The sequence below is a fragment of the Theropithecus gelada genome, chromosome 9 (genome assembly GCF_003255815.1).
Source record: "Theropithecus gelada isolate Dixy chromosome 9, Tgel_1.0, whole genome shotgun sequence".
Lineage (NCBI taxonomy): Eukaryota > Metazoa > Chordata > Mammalia > Primates > Cercopithecidae > Theropithecus > Theropithecus gelada.
Window position 1 is genome coordinate 25,613,436 of NC_037677.1, and position 14,826 is coordinate 25,628,261.

Genomic DNA, 14,826 nt, shown 5'->3' on the forward strand with positions numbered 1-14,826 from the left:
GAGCTCAGGCAATTCACCTGCCTCAGCCTCCCAAAGTGCTGGGATTACAGGGATGAGCCACTGTGCCTGGCCTTGTACTTTTTACATAATGTTCAATGCCAACCTCAAAAGGTAGATCCCTAGTAAATAAATAAGCATTTGAATGAATTAATTCAAGAACATACCTGCAGGAAGAATGAATAAATGGCAAAGGCTCAAGCTTCATAAGAAAAGACAAGAAGGACGATCTGGACATTTGCAATATGAGTTCTGCATCTATGCACTGAACTGAATCACATTGGTCTTTTTTAGATCCCTCAATACTGAAAATTTCCATCTAATTTTGTGGCAATTTCCTCTAGCTGATTACCACTTTCCAGGTGTCTCCTGACACTGCCTAGCTAGACTTTGGTCCTTGCCTTTCCATACTTCCCCACCTACCCCCGGGCACTCCTTAGCAGGTTTTCTAGTATAATCTCATCTTGATTTCTTGCAGAGCTTTCCTTAATATAGCACTGTTCTCAAGATAATGTTCTTTTGCTCTTCCATATCGCTAATTAAAATGAAAGCTAATGCTGAGGTTGGTGGCACCCAATTAAACATGGATCAAAAGCGAGTGTTATGAATGATCCCCATTTAGGATTCCTTTGCTCTTTTTCTGCATTCTGGGTGATTAACGTCAACTGTAAGTCAATTTTGCAAGTAAAACTACAATCCCTGAATTTAGTCTTTTCAATTGTTCAGTCTCTGCTGCAAGATGTCCTACTATGTAATAGTCCAAATCTTCTGAGATGACCTTTGAGTCACAATTCAAAGTGTCAGTCCTCAGCCGGGTACAGTGGCTCACTCCTGTAAGCCTGGCACTTTGGGAGGCCAGGGCAGGTAAATTCACTTGAGGTCAGGAGTTTGAGACCATCCTGGCCAACATGGTGAAACCCCATCTCTACTAAAAATACAAAAATTATCCAGGCATGGTGGCATGTGCCTGTAGTCCCAACTGCATGGGAGGCTGAGGCAGGAGGCTGAACCCTGGATGTGGAGGTTGCAGTAAACTGAGATTGTGCCACTGCATTCCAGCCTGGGTGAGAGAGCCAGAGTCCATCTCAAAAAAAAAAAAAAAAAAAAAAAAAAAGGAAAAAATAAATCAGTCCTCCGGGAATCATATCCAGGCTAACTCCTTCATCTCATCCCTTGAGGAACATCATCTCTCTTAGATATCAGCTTCTTCTTTCTGTTCATTTTTTTTTTTTTACCTTTGTTTTTCATCGTACCCAAATGTAAATGACTATTGTTTCTGATCACTGACCGCATCCTGATTGTCTTTAGACATATCTAAGATTATCTGGAATTTCTCTGAGGACAAGAGATGTTTTTCTACTGATTGGATCCTATCATATTCTTTGCTCACGGGCCTCACACATGCAATATTATAAATTCTCCAGCTATGACTTGTGATTCTGTTATGATACTATACTCCTTTCATGTGCAGTGGTTGCTCTGAAATTGGTTAACATTTTCTCGGTTTTCACTTTCTGTAGACTCACCACTATGTATGCAACTGCTTCTTTATTATTTATTTATTTTTGAGACAGTCTCACTCCATTACCCAGGCTGGAGTGCAGTGGTGCGATCACTGCTCAGTTCACAGCAGCCTTGACCTCTGGGCTTGGATGATCCCGACTCAGCCTCCCGAGAAGCTGGGACTACAGGCATGCACACCACTGCTTCTTTAGTGCCAAACTCCTTTTCTTCTTCAAATGATTAAAGGCAGATCCAACCAGGACACTAGTACTTCATCCATTCCAGGATGAGCATTAAATCTCATTCACACTTACTGACAAGAGGCAGACTGGTCCCCAGTCCAGTCCTTCTTTTCCTTAGCATTTCAGAACATCTTTCTGTTTCATCCCCCATCAGAGAGGTGGTGTGATCTAGAAGTTAAGAGCAAGGCTCCCACACACAGGAAGATAATTGGATTTAAATACTGGTGCTGCCACTTACTGGCTGTGTCCCCTCAGACAAGCCTGAACTGCTTTGTGCCTCAGTTTTCTGTTCTGTTAACTATAGTTAATAGTAGTGCCTACCCCACACCTGTAATCCCAGCACTTGGGGAGGCCAAGGTGGGTGGATCACTTGAAGCCAGGAGTTCAAGACCAGCCTGGGCAACATAGTGAAACCTCGTCTCTACTAAAAATGCAAAAGTTAGCCAAAAATGCAAAAGTTAGCCAGGAGTGATTGCAGGCACCTGTAATCCCAGGTACTTGGGAGGCTGAGGCAGGAGAATTGCTTGAACCCAGGAGGCAGAGATTGCCGTGAGCCAAGATTGCACCTGCCAAGATGCACTCCAGCCTGGATGAAAGTGCAAGACTCCATCTCAAAAACACGAAAACCAAAACAAATAGTAGTGCCTACCCAACAGAATTGTAGAAAGGATGGATTATACCACAGGTTCGACATCCCTAATCTGAAAATTCAAAATCTGAAAAGCTCCAAAATCTGAGATTTTTGAGTATCAACATAACACTCAAAGGCCATGTTAGCGCATTTAGGATTTCAGATTTTCAAATTAGAGATGTTCAACCAGTAAGTATATAATGCAGATAGTTCAAAATCCCCCCCCAAAAATTGAAATCTGAACTATTTCTGGTCCCAAGTATTTCAGATAAAGGATACTCAACCTGTAATACATGTAAAGAGAAACAGCACGGCAATTTTAGCTAATGGCAGTAATATGTTCTCCTTACAGTCTTTTCCCCCATTATAAATACTTGTTGAGAAAACAGTGCTAAAAAATACTGAGCATGTTACTGGCTTTCTCTGTGTTCTTCATAATTCGTATAAGGATATTTCTTCCCTTTTCCTATTGTGGCTTATGAATTATTTATTTATTTTTTATTTCTATAGGTTTTTGGGGAATAGGCGGTATTTGGTTAAATGAAGTTCTTCAGTGGTGGTTTGTCAGATTTTGGTGCTATTACTATTCGCTCTGCACACAGTATACTAGATTTCTTAATTGCTAAAAAAAATTATGTCATTTTCCCCCAAAAGTCTAGGTAAGAAACTGTTCTGAGGCTGGGCGCAGTGGCTCACAGCTGTAATCCCAGCACTTTGGAAGGCCAAGGCAGATGTATCACAAGGTCAGGAGTTTGAAACCAACCTGGCCAATATAGTGAAACCTCATCTCTACTAAAAATACAAAATATTAGCCAGGTATGGTGGTGGGCACCTGTAATCCAGCTACTCGGGAGGCTGGGGCAGGAGACTTGCCTGAACCCAGGAGGCAGAGGTTGCAGTGAGCCAAGATTGTGCCATTGCACTCCAGCCCGGGTGACCGTGAGAGACTCTATCTCAAAAGAATAAATAAATAAAATTAAAATAAAACATAACAAAAGAAACGGCTCTGTAAACTCATATTCAGTCATTAATTCACATAACTAAGTAGCTGCTTCTACTAAACATGGCTATTCTCCTATCATTTCCCAATTGGATTAGAATAAATTAATAGCTCTGAAGAGGAAATTCTTAGCTGAGTCTAGTTCTGTTTCTAAACTTTTTACTTATTTATTTATTTACAAAACATGCCTAGTTTTTCAAAACCTACACTTTCTACAACATTAGCCTTTTATCCAGATCTTCACCGTGGCCAAAGGCTGCGACTTACTGAAGAGTATATAGTATACATGTATCTTTAGTTCCAATGAGCCTTACTTTTCAGCCTTCACCGGCAGGTACCTTCATAAATATAGATGCATATATGTAAATTTTGAATAGACAGATATAGATCAGAACCAAGACAAATATGACATATGCATATCTAATGAATTTGGAGTTTTTCACTCATAACAGAGGGTTATACATGTATTCCCCAAGGCATAAACTGACTCCCTGAGATCTACAGCATACAGCATAATCCATGCTAGAGTTCTGCAATTTGATTTGATACAATTAAATTCATCAAAAATAAGTCACAGAGACATAGATGCCATTACTTATAGATAGAAATATCTGTTAATATGGGTATATTCTGTATAAATGCCAATGACGTCATTGTACAGATAAAGTGCTAGGCATAACAAAATTGATAAAATAATCAATTACATTGGGAGAGCTGATGAAAGAAACTAGAGCGGGAAGATTTTAGTCTTAAGCTAGATTCCACAGCCAAAACCTGAATACAACAAACATCCCAGTGGGTACTAGAGCCAAGAAGCTACTATGAAGCGAAGTGACATATGCCACTTCCAGGCCAATATATTTAAGAGCATGTGTACAATCCATCAGCTCTGTGTCTCTGTCATGGCGATCTGGAATCCATGTGTTTAGATGGCATGATCGCAAGAGGGAAGTAGCTAGAATTCCTAAGTCGCTGTAAGAATAAGATTTGCGTGCATAAGAAATCAAATGTTTCTGTGTCATACCAGAAAATACCACAAATATTAGCAAATCACAGGGTTAATTTGTTAAGTAGCATAATCTATTCGGTTGGTGCAAAAGTAATGGAAAAAACCGCAGTTACTTTTGCACCAAACTAATAGACAATCCTGATTAACACATCAGCTTTAAGACATACTTGTCTTTGCAGCTTTCTTATGATAACTCATATTTGATGTGTTGTTGTTGTTGTTTTAAGAAGAGGTCTCGTTCTGCTGCCCAGGGTGAAATGCAGTGGTACAATCACAGCTCACTGCAACCTCAACCTCCCCGGGCTCAAATGATCCTCCCACCTTAGCCCCCTAACAGGCATGTGTCATCATGCCCATCTAATTTTTGTATTTTTTGTAGAGTAGGGGCTTTCCCATGTTGCCCAGGCTGGTCTCAAACTCCTGTACTCAAGTGATCCACCTCAGCCTCCCTAGGTATGGAGATTACAGGTGTGAGCCAGCTCTTCTGGTCTCCAGAGCAGTTTCTATACAAACACATTCAAAGGAGGGGACGGTTGAGGAGGGGACCCTAAGGAGGCCTGAGGGGCACTCAGACAGCAGCAAAGCCGTGGTCTGATGGGAGAAGCCAGAAAAATGACCTCCTGGCCTCACTGACCCTGTTTCAAATGATCATATTGTTGTTCATTTTCTTGTCTCCTTATTTTTGCCCCCTGTAATGTTCATGTTAAAGAATAATCCCAGCCGGGTGCAGTGGCTCATGCCTGTAATCCCAGCACTTTGGGAGGCCGAGGCAGGTGGATCATCTGAGGTCAGGAGTTCGAGACCAGCCTGGCCAACATAGTGAAACCCCGTCTCTACTAAAAATACAAAAAATTAGTCATGCATGGCGGCGGGTGCCTGTAATCTCAGCTACTTGGGAGGCTGAGGCAGGAGAATCGCTTGAACCCAGGAGGCAGAGGTTGCAGTGAGAAAAGATTGTGCCATTGCACTCCAGCCTGGGTGACAGAGTGAGACTCTGTCTCAAAATAATAATAATAAAAATAATCACATATCCCTCTTGCTCTTTGTTGGACACGTCAGAATTTTAGGTTAAAATGTATTATTAATTTCTCTTATGGTCTGACCACATCACATAAAAGAATCCACATACACTAACTGAAACCACAAAGTAGATTCTATATACCAAGTAAGTTAGGTAGAAATTCTGTGAGTAGCTGGGAGTAAAGATTGAAAAATTAATTTCAGAATGGTTTCTGAGACTAGGAGTAGAAAGTTGGTTTCTGCAGGTGAGAAGCCATCAGACATCTATTCATTAGTGAAGACATAAAAAATAGCATTTCCAAATGCTATTTGGTTACACAGTGACCACAACTGTGAGGGATTGCTGGACTAAAGAGCTTTCTGAACTCAGAGTTTTTAAAAGAAGCAACTTTCTTTTTATATAAAGTACAGATAGGAATCTATTTTCTATGGTTACTGGTTATTTAATATGCTCTGGAATGGAGTAAGATTTGCTTTTTTTAAAATTTTTATTTTTATTATTATTATTATTTTTGAGATGGAGTCTCGCTCTGTCACCCAGGCTGGAGTGCAGTGGTGCGATCTTGACTCACTGCAACCTCTGCTCCCTGGGTTCAAGCAATTCTCCTGCCTCAGCCTCCAGAGTAGTTGGGACTACAGGCGTGTGCCACCATGCCCAGCTAATTTTTTGTATTTTTTTTTTCACTAGAGACGGGGTTTCACCGTGTTAGCCAGGATAGTCTCGATCTCCTGACCTCGTGATCTGCCCACCTCAGCCTCCCAAAGTGTTGGGATTACAGGTGTGAGTCACCACACCCGGCCAGATTTGCCTTATTAAAGAAATGGCAATAGAAGTCATGTCTATGGCTCTATTGCTTGACCCAATGTGATGTACATGATGTCAACAAATTTTGGAAAAATTAGAGGTGGAAGAAAACCTTGAAAAAAATCAAGGTCCATAGGCCCGTAACGAATGAGAAGACCATAAACTGGATTTTTTTTTTTTTTTTTCCCGGAGACCTCTGAGGACAGGAGGAAATTCTGGCCCTGGTTCAAATGTTGACTTTTTAACTTGGGGGAAAATTACTCAGCCATTCTTAACTTCTTAGTTAAGACATCTCTTCTTTCTCACTGCTCAAACTGCAATTAATCATTCAATTCTGTGGCTCTGTACCCCTTTCTATCTGTACCATCTATCATATTCTAACTGTATTAGAAATAGTGGCTTGTTCCTTCATGCAACAGATATTTTGGATCTAGCCTAATCTAGGTTGTGTATTCCCTTAAATGCTGAGTTTACAGAGGTGAGAGAAGAAATGGGTGGTAAGACAAGGTTTCTACCTCCAGAAGATTATTCTAGGTGAGAAAAAGAAATGTTAAAAAAAAAAAAAAAAAAAGCGTAATGCAACCTGATTAGATGCTACAGTGTAAGTACTGCAGTACTGCAATGTTATGACCATCTCAGAAGGCCTGACATCTGGGCTAGATCTCGAAAGACTATTCTTTATATGTGAATGCCTATTTCTTTTACTGAATTGAAGACAGGGTTAGGTCTAGTGGCTTCCATTCTTCACCAATACCTTTACCGTGGTACGTGCCAAACGAATATATATGGGATGAATAAATAAAATAAATATGAATACCAAGCACTGAATGAAAGAAAAATACCAGTTTCAGAAATGTAATAAAGTTATTCTTTAACAATGGAAAAAATTAACCTCTTCAGGCACTCAAATATTTGTTGATAATAAAGTCAAGTGAGGCCACGTGCGGTGGCTCATGCCTGTAATCCCACCACTTTTGGAGGTCAAGGCGAGAGAATTGCTTGAGGCCAGGCATTGAAGACCAACCTGGGCAACACAGCAAGACCCTGTGCCTACAAATAATTTTTAAAATTGGCCAGAAGTGGTGTCATGTGCCTATAGTTGCTACTCAGGAGTCTGAGGTGAGAGGATCGCTTGAGCCCAGGAGTTCAAGGCTGCAGTGAGCTGTGATCACACCACTGAACTCTAAACAAGAGCGAGATCTTGTCTCGAAAAAATTAAAAACTCAAATGATTTTAAATACTAATTTTAAAATAGCCTCTGAGACTCTTTTTTGGGACACTATAAACCAAAATATTATCACGCTAAAAGCTGCCAGTGAAACAGTAAAAGATTCCATCATTGTATTTCTCAGTGCTCCACGATGTAGATACTATTGTCCTTTGACAAATGAGGAAACTGAGACAGAGAAAGATTAAGCCATTAAGGTTGGGTACAGTGGCTCACACCTATAATCCCAACACTTTGGGAGGCTGAGGCGGGCAGATCACTTGAGTTCCAGACCAGCCTGATCAACCTGGCAAAACCCCATTTCTACTAAAAATACAAAAATTAGCTGGGCATGGTGGTGCACACCTGTAATCCCAGCTACTCAGGAGGCTTGAGGCACAAGAATGGCTTGAACCCAGGAGGTGGAGGTTGCAGGGAGCCAAGATCGCACCACTGTACTCTAGCCTGGGTGACTGACAGAGTGAGACTCTGTCTCCAAAAATAAAATAAAATAAAAAATAAAAGAAAGAAAGATTAAGCTATCAGCCCAAATAATACAATTAGCATATTGTGAAGGCTGGATCCTGATCAGTCCTGCCTGCCTCCAGAACTAGGCCTTGAGCTGCCAGGCAATAGGGCTGTACAGCCTGATTGCCCTGCACAATTAAGGTTATGCTGACCAGAGTCCTTAACGATCACAGCTACTATTATGCAGACCAGCATTATGTTGCAATAAGGGCCACCCACATTTTTTGAAGACTGTAAAGGGAGTTAAGGTGACCTCTTAGCCTTTCAATAATTTTGACTACGGAAAACCCTTGACCAACATATTTTTTAAAGACAAACAGAAGTTTTGCAACCATGAATCTTCCAGTGTTTGAAGTCAGATTTTGAAACATAAGGCATGTTCTCATTCTTCTTATGTTTAATAGCAGGAAATTAGAACCTAGATTTTCAGTCGGGTATGGTGACGCACTCCTGTAGTCCCAGTTATCTGGGGGTGGGTGGGGGGTGGGTCCTGGGGCAGGAGGATTCCTTGAGCGGGGGAGGTTGAGGCTGCAGTGAGCCATGATCATGCCACTGCACTCCAGCCTGGGGAACAGAGCAAGACCCTGTCTTCCAAAAAAGAAAAAAAAAAAAAAGAACCTAGATTTTAAGAGATTTCATGTTAGACGCCAGATACATCATTTTTAACATCTTATTCTCTATCTTGCTGATTGGCTCTCTTCTTATCAAGGATACTTCTCTCAGAGGAAGCCAGAAAAACAGCCGCCAGAAGAGCATCTGGTATTAAGAGGCTCAGTATCTGGAAGAGAGCATCAGATGTGTGTTATCTGACTTCCTTCTTACAGCTGGCTGTTTAATCTTCCCGCAAAGGAAGCCAGGGATAGTCCATACTGAGAAGGTCCAGGAGGAACAAATGGCATTGCAGAGAGGAAGAGAGGAAAGGGGAAATGGGTGGTAGGAGAAAAAGAATGGAAAAGACAGAAGATGAGATCATGTCTGCGGCAATTTCATAGGCCATGTCTACACTGATCTCTGGTGTTTACAATGCTGGCTGGAGTTCGCTTGCAGAAGTGCAGTGACAGTGTTAGGGGCGTTTGAACCAGAGCAACTCCATCTTAAATAGGAGCTACGTAAAATGAGGCTGAGACCTACTGGGCTGCATTCCCAGATGGTTAAGACATTTTACGTCACAGGGTGAGATAGGAGGTCATCACAAGATACAGATCATAAAGCCCCTGCTGATAAAACAGGTCACCGTAAAGACGCCAGCCAAAACCTATGAAAACCAACATGGCCATAAGAGTGACCTCTGGCTGTCCTGGCAACATCAGGAAATTATCCTATATGGTCTAAAAAGGGGAGGCATGAAAATCCACCCCTTGTTTAGCATACCATCAAGAAATAACCACAAAAAAGGGCAACCAGCAGTCCTCAGGGCTGCTCTATGGAGTAGCCATTCTTTTATTTCTTTACTTTCCTAATAAACTTGCTTTTGTCGGGCACGGTGGCTCACACCTGTAATCCCAGCACTTTGGGAGGCCAAGGCAGGTAGATCACCTGAGGTCAGGAATTCAAGACCAGCCTGGCCAACATGGTAAAACCTCTTCTCTACTAAAAATTCAAAAATTAACCGGGTGTAGTGGTGCATACTTGTAATCCCAATTACTCAGGGGCTAAGGCAAGAGAACTGCTTGAACCTGAGAGGCGGAGGCTGCAGTGAGCCGAGATCGCGCCACTGTACTCTAGCCTGGGCAACAGAGCAAGACTCCATCTCAAAAACAAAAACAAACAAAAAAACTTGCTTTCACTTTACTCTACAGACTCGCCCTGAATTCTTTCTTGTATGAGATTCAAAACCCTCTCTTGGAGTCAGGACCCCCTTCCTGTTAACAAGAGAATAAAAATGTGTACATAGATTCATGCATTAAAATCTCTTCCCTTTTGGAGGGTCAGCGTGGAGTACAAAAGAGGCAGAAAGACAGAATGTGACTGGTTCATCCCGCATTATCCAGAGAAGGGACAGCTGGCCAGCCATGGCAGAACTGGCAATGTACGTAACAGCAGATCAGAGCTGGAGAACACCAAAAGATATTCATTACTCCTTTCAACCTTAATTACAACTAGGCTCCCCTTGTAATTGTTTTAATCAAAGCCACCATTATTGCAGCAATAGCAATAATTAGGACACCACAAATAAGAAGAGTAACAATAATCATTATTTTTGACATGGAAAGATACACCATTTTTGATGGGCCAATTTCTATATTTCTCAGCAAAACTGATACTTTCTTTTTAGAGACAGGATCTGATTTTTGGGCTTCAGTGATCTTCCCACCTCAGCCCCCTGAGAAGCAGGGACTACAGGTGTGTGCCACCACACGCGGCTAATTTTTTAAACATTTTTTGTTGAGATGGGGTCTCGCTGTGTTACCCAGGCTGGTCTCAAGCTGCTGACCTCAAGTGATCCCCTCGCCTTGGCCTCCCAGAGTGCTGGGATTATAGGCATGAGCCACCGTGCCCAGTCCCTTTTTAAAATTATCAAAGAATTACAGCAGGATTCTTGTTCTTTTCTCTTCGTCTGGGTTTACTGACTGTTGGAAGTGTGAAGAAAAAGCAAACATGAAGTCCATAAAGCACGTTTCACATTTTTAGCCACTCAGATAATGATTCCCTAGAAGAGAAGGTTGAATTTAAGGAAGAATATGAGATTGAGAATAAAGCATAGATTTCAATTTTTCGGGCTGATGCCAATCCCCATTTCCATGGATAATCAAAGGCTGAGTGGGTTAGACATAATTTTTGCACCTAACTGGGAAGACAGCAGAGTTAAAACACTGAGCTTGTCTCCCTCGTGTGGAAATCAGTATCATCCTGCCCTTCTTCCCACCCCCACCCATCACACTTATGGTTAAGTGCTTTCTGCTTCCTTCCCTACGTTCTCCATACTCAAAGGTCAATCTGATAACACACCAGTGAGGTCAGTAGAGGAGGCCTCATATCTCCTGTGACCCCATACCTGCTCTATCTGCTAAAAGTCATTGCACACAGCCAAGAAACAAAAACATCCCTAGCCACAGTTGGGTAATGTCTATGTGGCTGTCAAAATAACCAGAGGAAACAGGCAGGTGAAGACAGAAAGCTAGCACAAAGCAAGGCATGCAGAAGGAGCACATCTGTGATTCAAAAGAAAAAAAAAAATGTTAGGCACAGTGGTTCATGCCTGTAATTCTAGTCCTTTGGCAGGCAGAGGCAGGAGGATCGCTTGAGGCCAGGAGTTCAAGACCAGCCTGGTCAATAGAGCAAGACCCCGTCTCCACTACCAAAAATAAAAAACTAGCCTGGGCATGGTGCTACATGTCTGTAGTCCCAGCTAGTCAGGAGGCTGAGGTGACAGGATCTTGAGCGCAGGAATTCTAGGCTACAATGAGCTACGATCACACTACTGCACTTCAGCCTGGGCAATAGGGCAAGAACCTATCCAAAAAAAAAAGAAAAAAAAGAAGAGCAGAAACAAAACCCTAATGTCAGTTTTTTAAGCAAAAGGAGTTACCACAAGTCTGTATCTGTAAGATCTATTTTACCCTGAAAATAAATTTATGTATTTGTGTATTCATTCATTCATTTGCTACTTCATTCATTCACAGTGCTAAGCACGCCGTGCTTTCAGGGTACACAGCAGTTGGCACCATGCTTTCCTCAGTGAGGTAATACCCCTTCATTACCTGCACTTTAGATGCGTTTAGATGTGTTTGTGGTTGAACATGGGAACACTCTTTTGGGGAACTGCATACTCTCTAGGCCCTTCCTCTCTGGCCTGGACTCCTGTTCTCTTGCTATATTGGCAAAGAAGACTGAGCTTGCAGGCAGAAGTTTTCTACACCCGGCTTCCTCCTCCCAAGCCCCCAGAGAGATCCGGAACAACTCAATAGTATGCACAGTCCACTAAGCTATCCTTTACCTTTCACAACGAAGGTAAGTTTACTTTCCTTGATGTTCATTAAAGAGCGAGCTACCCAAGGAGAAATGAGAGCATATTCGTACCTGGTCTCTCAGCCTCTCTTGGTGACCCATGATTGCAGAGGCGTGGTGGGGATACTTCTGCTTCAGATGTTCTAGGAACGCTTCTCTCTTCCGATCCATCTCAGATGTTTGCATTCCCAGGATTTCCTTGGAACTTCGGGGCCCTCCTAGGGTGTGTCTCCTTGGGATATTGCGGGAAGACTTGGAAACTGAACCACGACTGTTTCCATTAGAAAGGCGTTCCTTGGTTCTGCGGCATTCTGCATCTTCTAGTGATGTGACATGCAGATTGCCTTTCCCTTGTTCTGAAAGACAAAAAAATTCAGTTCACAATTAATGATTTCCCACTAGAAGTCTCATTTGCAGAACACCAAGAGAGTTTGCGGCAGTTGTTAATGTATGAATGTTAACTTTGCAAATCTTTTTTCTTTTTGTTTCTTTTTCTGCTTTGCAGCAGTCAGGGGGAAAAAATCCACAATCAAAGAAATACGAAAAATCATACTTTAGAAATAAAGATGTTCACTGGGCATGGCGGCTCCTGCCTGTAACCCCAGCCTTTTGGGAGGCTAAGGCAGGAGAATCACTTGAGCCCAAGAGTTCAAGACCAGCCTGGGTAACATGGTGGACCCCTATCTCTACAAAAAATTAAAATTAGCCAGGAGTAGTGGTGCACGCCTGTAGGTCCCAGCTTATCGGGAGGCTGAGGCAAGACAACCGCTTGAGTCCAAGAGGTTGAGGCTGCAGTGAGCTATGATCGTGCCACTGCATTCCAGCCTGGGTAGGTGACAGTTGTGAGACCCTGTCTCAAAACATAAAAACAAGAAAACCCACAAGAACACTTGGTTAGGTTACTTGTGTGCAGGCAGTTGGGTTATTCCTTATCCTTGTCTGTAATTATAGAAAGAGTTAACTCCGGCTGCGCGCGGTGGCTCACGCCTGTAATCCCAGCACTTTGGGAGGCTGAGGCGGGCGGATCACGAGGTCAGGAGATCGAGACCATCCTGGCTAACACAGTGAAACCCCGTCTCTACTAAAAATACAAACAAAAAGAAAAAAAAAATAGCCAGGCGTGGTGGCAGGTGCCTGTAGTCCCAGCTACTTGGGAGGCTAAGGTAGGAGAATGGCATGAACCCAGGAGGCGAAGCTTGCAGTGAGCCGAGATCGCACCACTGCACTCCAGCCTGGGCCACAGAGCGAGACTCCATCTCAAAATAAATAAATAAATAAAATAAAGAAAGAATTAACTCCGGTGATTCTGATTATTTCTGTATTTTAAATAACAGTTTCATTCTGGTAACAGGATTGTTATATAAGCTCAATCAGATTTCTGAAACATTTGCTTCATCACCAAGAAAAAAAATAGCTATCACCCTGTACGTAAGTAATTATTGACACATGTGAACCATTTGACAATTTTATTTTCTCTTATTGGCATAAACCAAGCAAGCATAAGAATATCATCAGAAGTAACAATCGAGGGGTTATAAAGTAAAGGCTTAGACAAATGAAAAAGAAGAGCAATGGTATGTCCTGATAGCCTGGACCTAAGACATCCTGCCTTCTGAGCTGGCTTTGAAGGGACAAGTTGGTTTCTGCTAAGAACAGATCAACTAAGCCATGTGATGTCAACGCTGAGAGTGGGGAGCAGGTAAAGGGAATCTCCATTCATCCTCGATGGTTGGGAGATGGGGTGTCAGGTTTGAATATTCCAGTGAGCTGAGAAAAGAGAGTTACATTTTTAAAAAAAACAATTAGGGAGAAAAAGTAAAACATTCAGAAGCACTTCAGGAGTTAGACAGGCTCTCTTCATGAAGTCAGGCTCTTCACAAAGAACAGTTCTTATCATAAAGTATTGCTGATATAGGCAGAATAATGTTTCCCTGTCCATTGAATTCCCTGGAAAAAGTACTAGGCTGGATCTCAGGTATCTTGGCTTTAATCTGACATTTAGAACAAATAATGTGACCTCTCTCAGTCTCATTCTCTTCATAAATAAAATGAAGATGATTGAACTAACATTAGATATGCAAAAAGCCTTCTACCTCTAAATCTTTTAAAACTATTCAAATTGTTTTTTTTAAAATAAGTTTCCAATAGAAGCATATTTGCCAATTATTTATCTTTACAAGTTAAGTGCAGAAAAATACAGATTCAATATTTGGGAGTTCTGCTCAGTTGAATGCCAGATAAACAGAAACCAATCCTTCATGCTAGTTTTGCAAAGCAACAGGTGTTGAGAGTTTAGGCATAAATCAGTTTCCAGAAAGCAATGCCACCAACACTCTTTCCCTTGTCTTTGCCTGGAAAGATCTGTTTATAGAACTCTAGGTATAGATGCCCTTTGGTTGGGCAGAGAAAACATTTTAATCTCAGGCTGGTTTTCCTGTTCCAGTCTTCTAACCCTTGATGTGTGTTCTGGGAATCATTCTTCTTGTTTACCCTTCAATTCTCATTACACTGCTAATTATAGCATCTCCATCAGACACTGATGGGGAACGGGAGGAAAAGCACAGCCAAGTTAGTCAATTCTTCTACTTTTCATTAGTTTCAGCAGTAAGTTTACAAGAAGAAGATGGAACTATTGGGCTAAAAGATAGGGCTAAACTGTCATTTCATTTACTTAGCTTACCCTTCTAACACTTAGACTCACATCATGGCTACCTTTTAAATGATCTCTTCCTTAATAATATAAAAATAACAGGATCTATTGAACAAAGCTCGATGCAGAAAATGCTGTCTCTCAGGTTGATAAACACCTGTGCAATCTGAAGAGGTTTAGCTTTATCTTTTGAGTGTTGTGCATGTGTTTCATATCAGCCAAAATTGTTGTATACTTGATATAACACTCTTGCCTTTGTTTTGTTTTGGTTTGGTTTTGAGACAGG

The 14,826-nt window shown here is 41.8% G+C and overlaps 1 protein-coding gene across 4 annotated transcripts in view; it reads right to left on the bottom strand.

Moving 5' to 3' along the window:
- KIAA1217 (KIAA1217 ortholog) overlaps positions 1 to 14,826 on the bottom strand; it is an 890,216-nt gene that overhangs the window by 367,029 nt on the left and 508,361 nt on the right. For all 4 annotated transcript variants that reach the window (XM_025397473.1, XM_025397471.1, XM_025397470.1 and 1 more), the window contains one exon: positions 11,963 to 12,246. In XM_025397473.1, coding sequence (XP_025253258.1) covers positions 11,963 to 12,076 — 114 coding nt within the window. In that variant the 5' untranslated portion in view covers positions 12,077 to 12,246. The remainder of the gene's footprint in view (positions 1 to 11,962; positions 12,247 to 14,826) is intronic.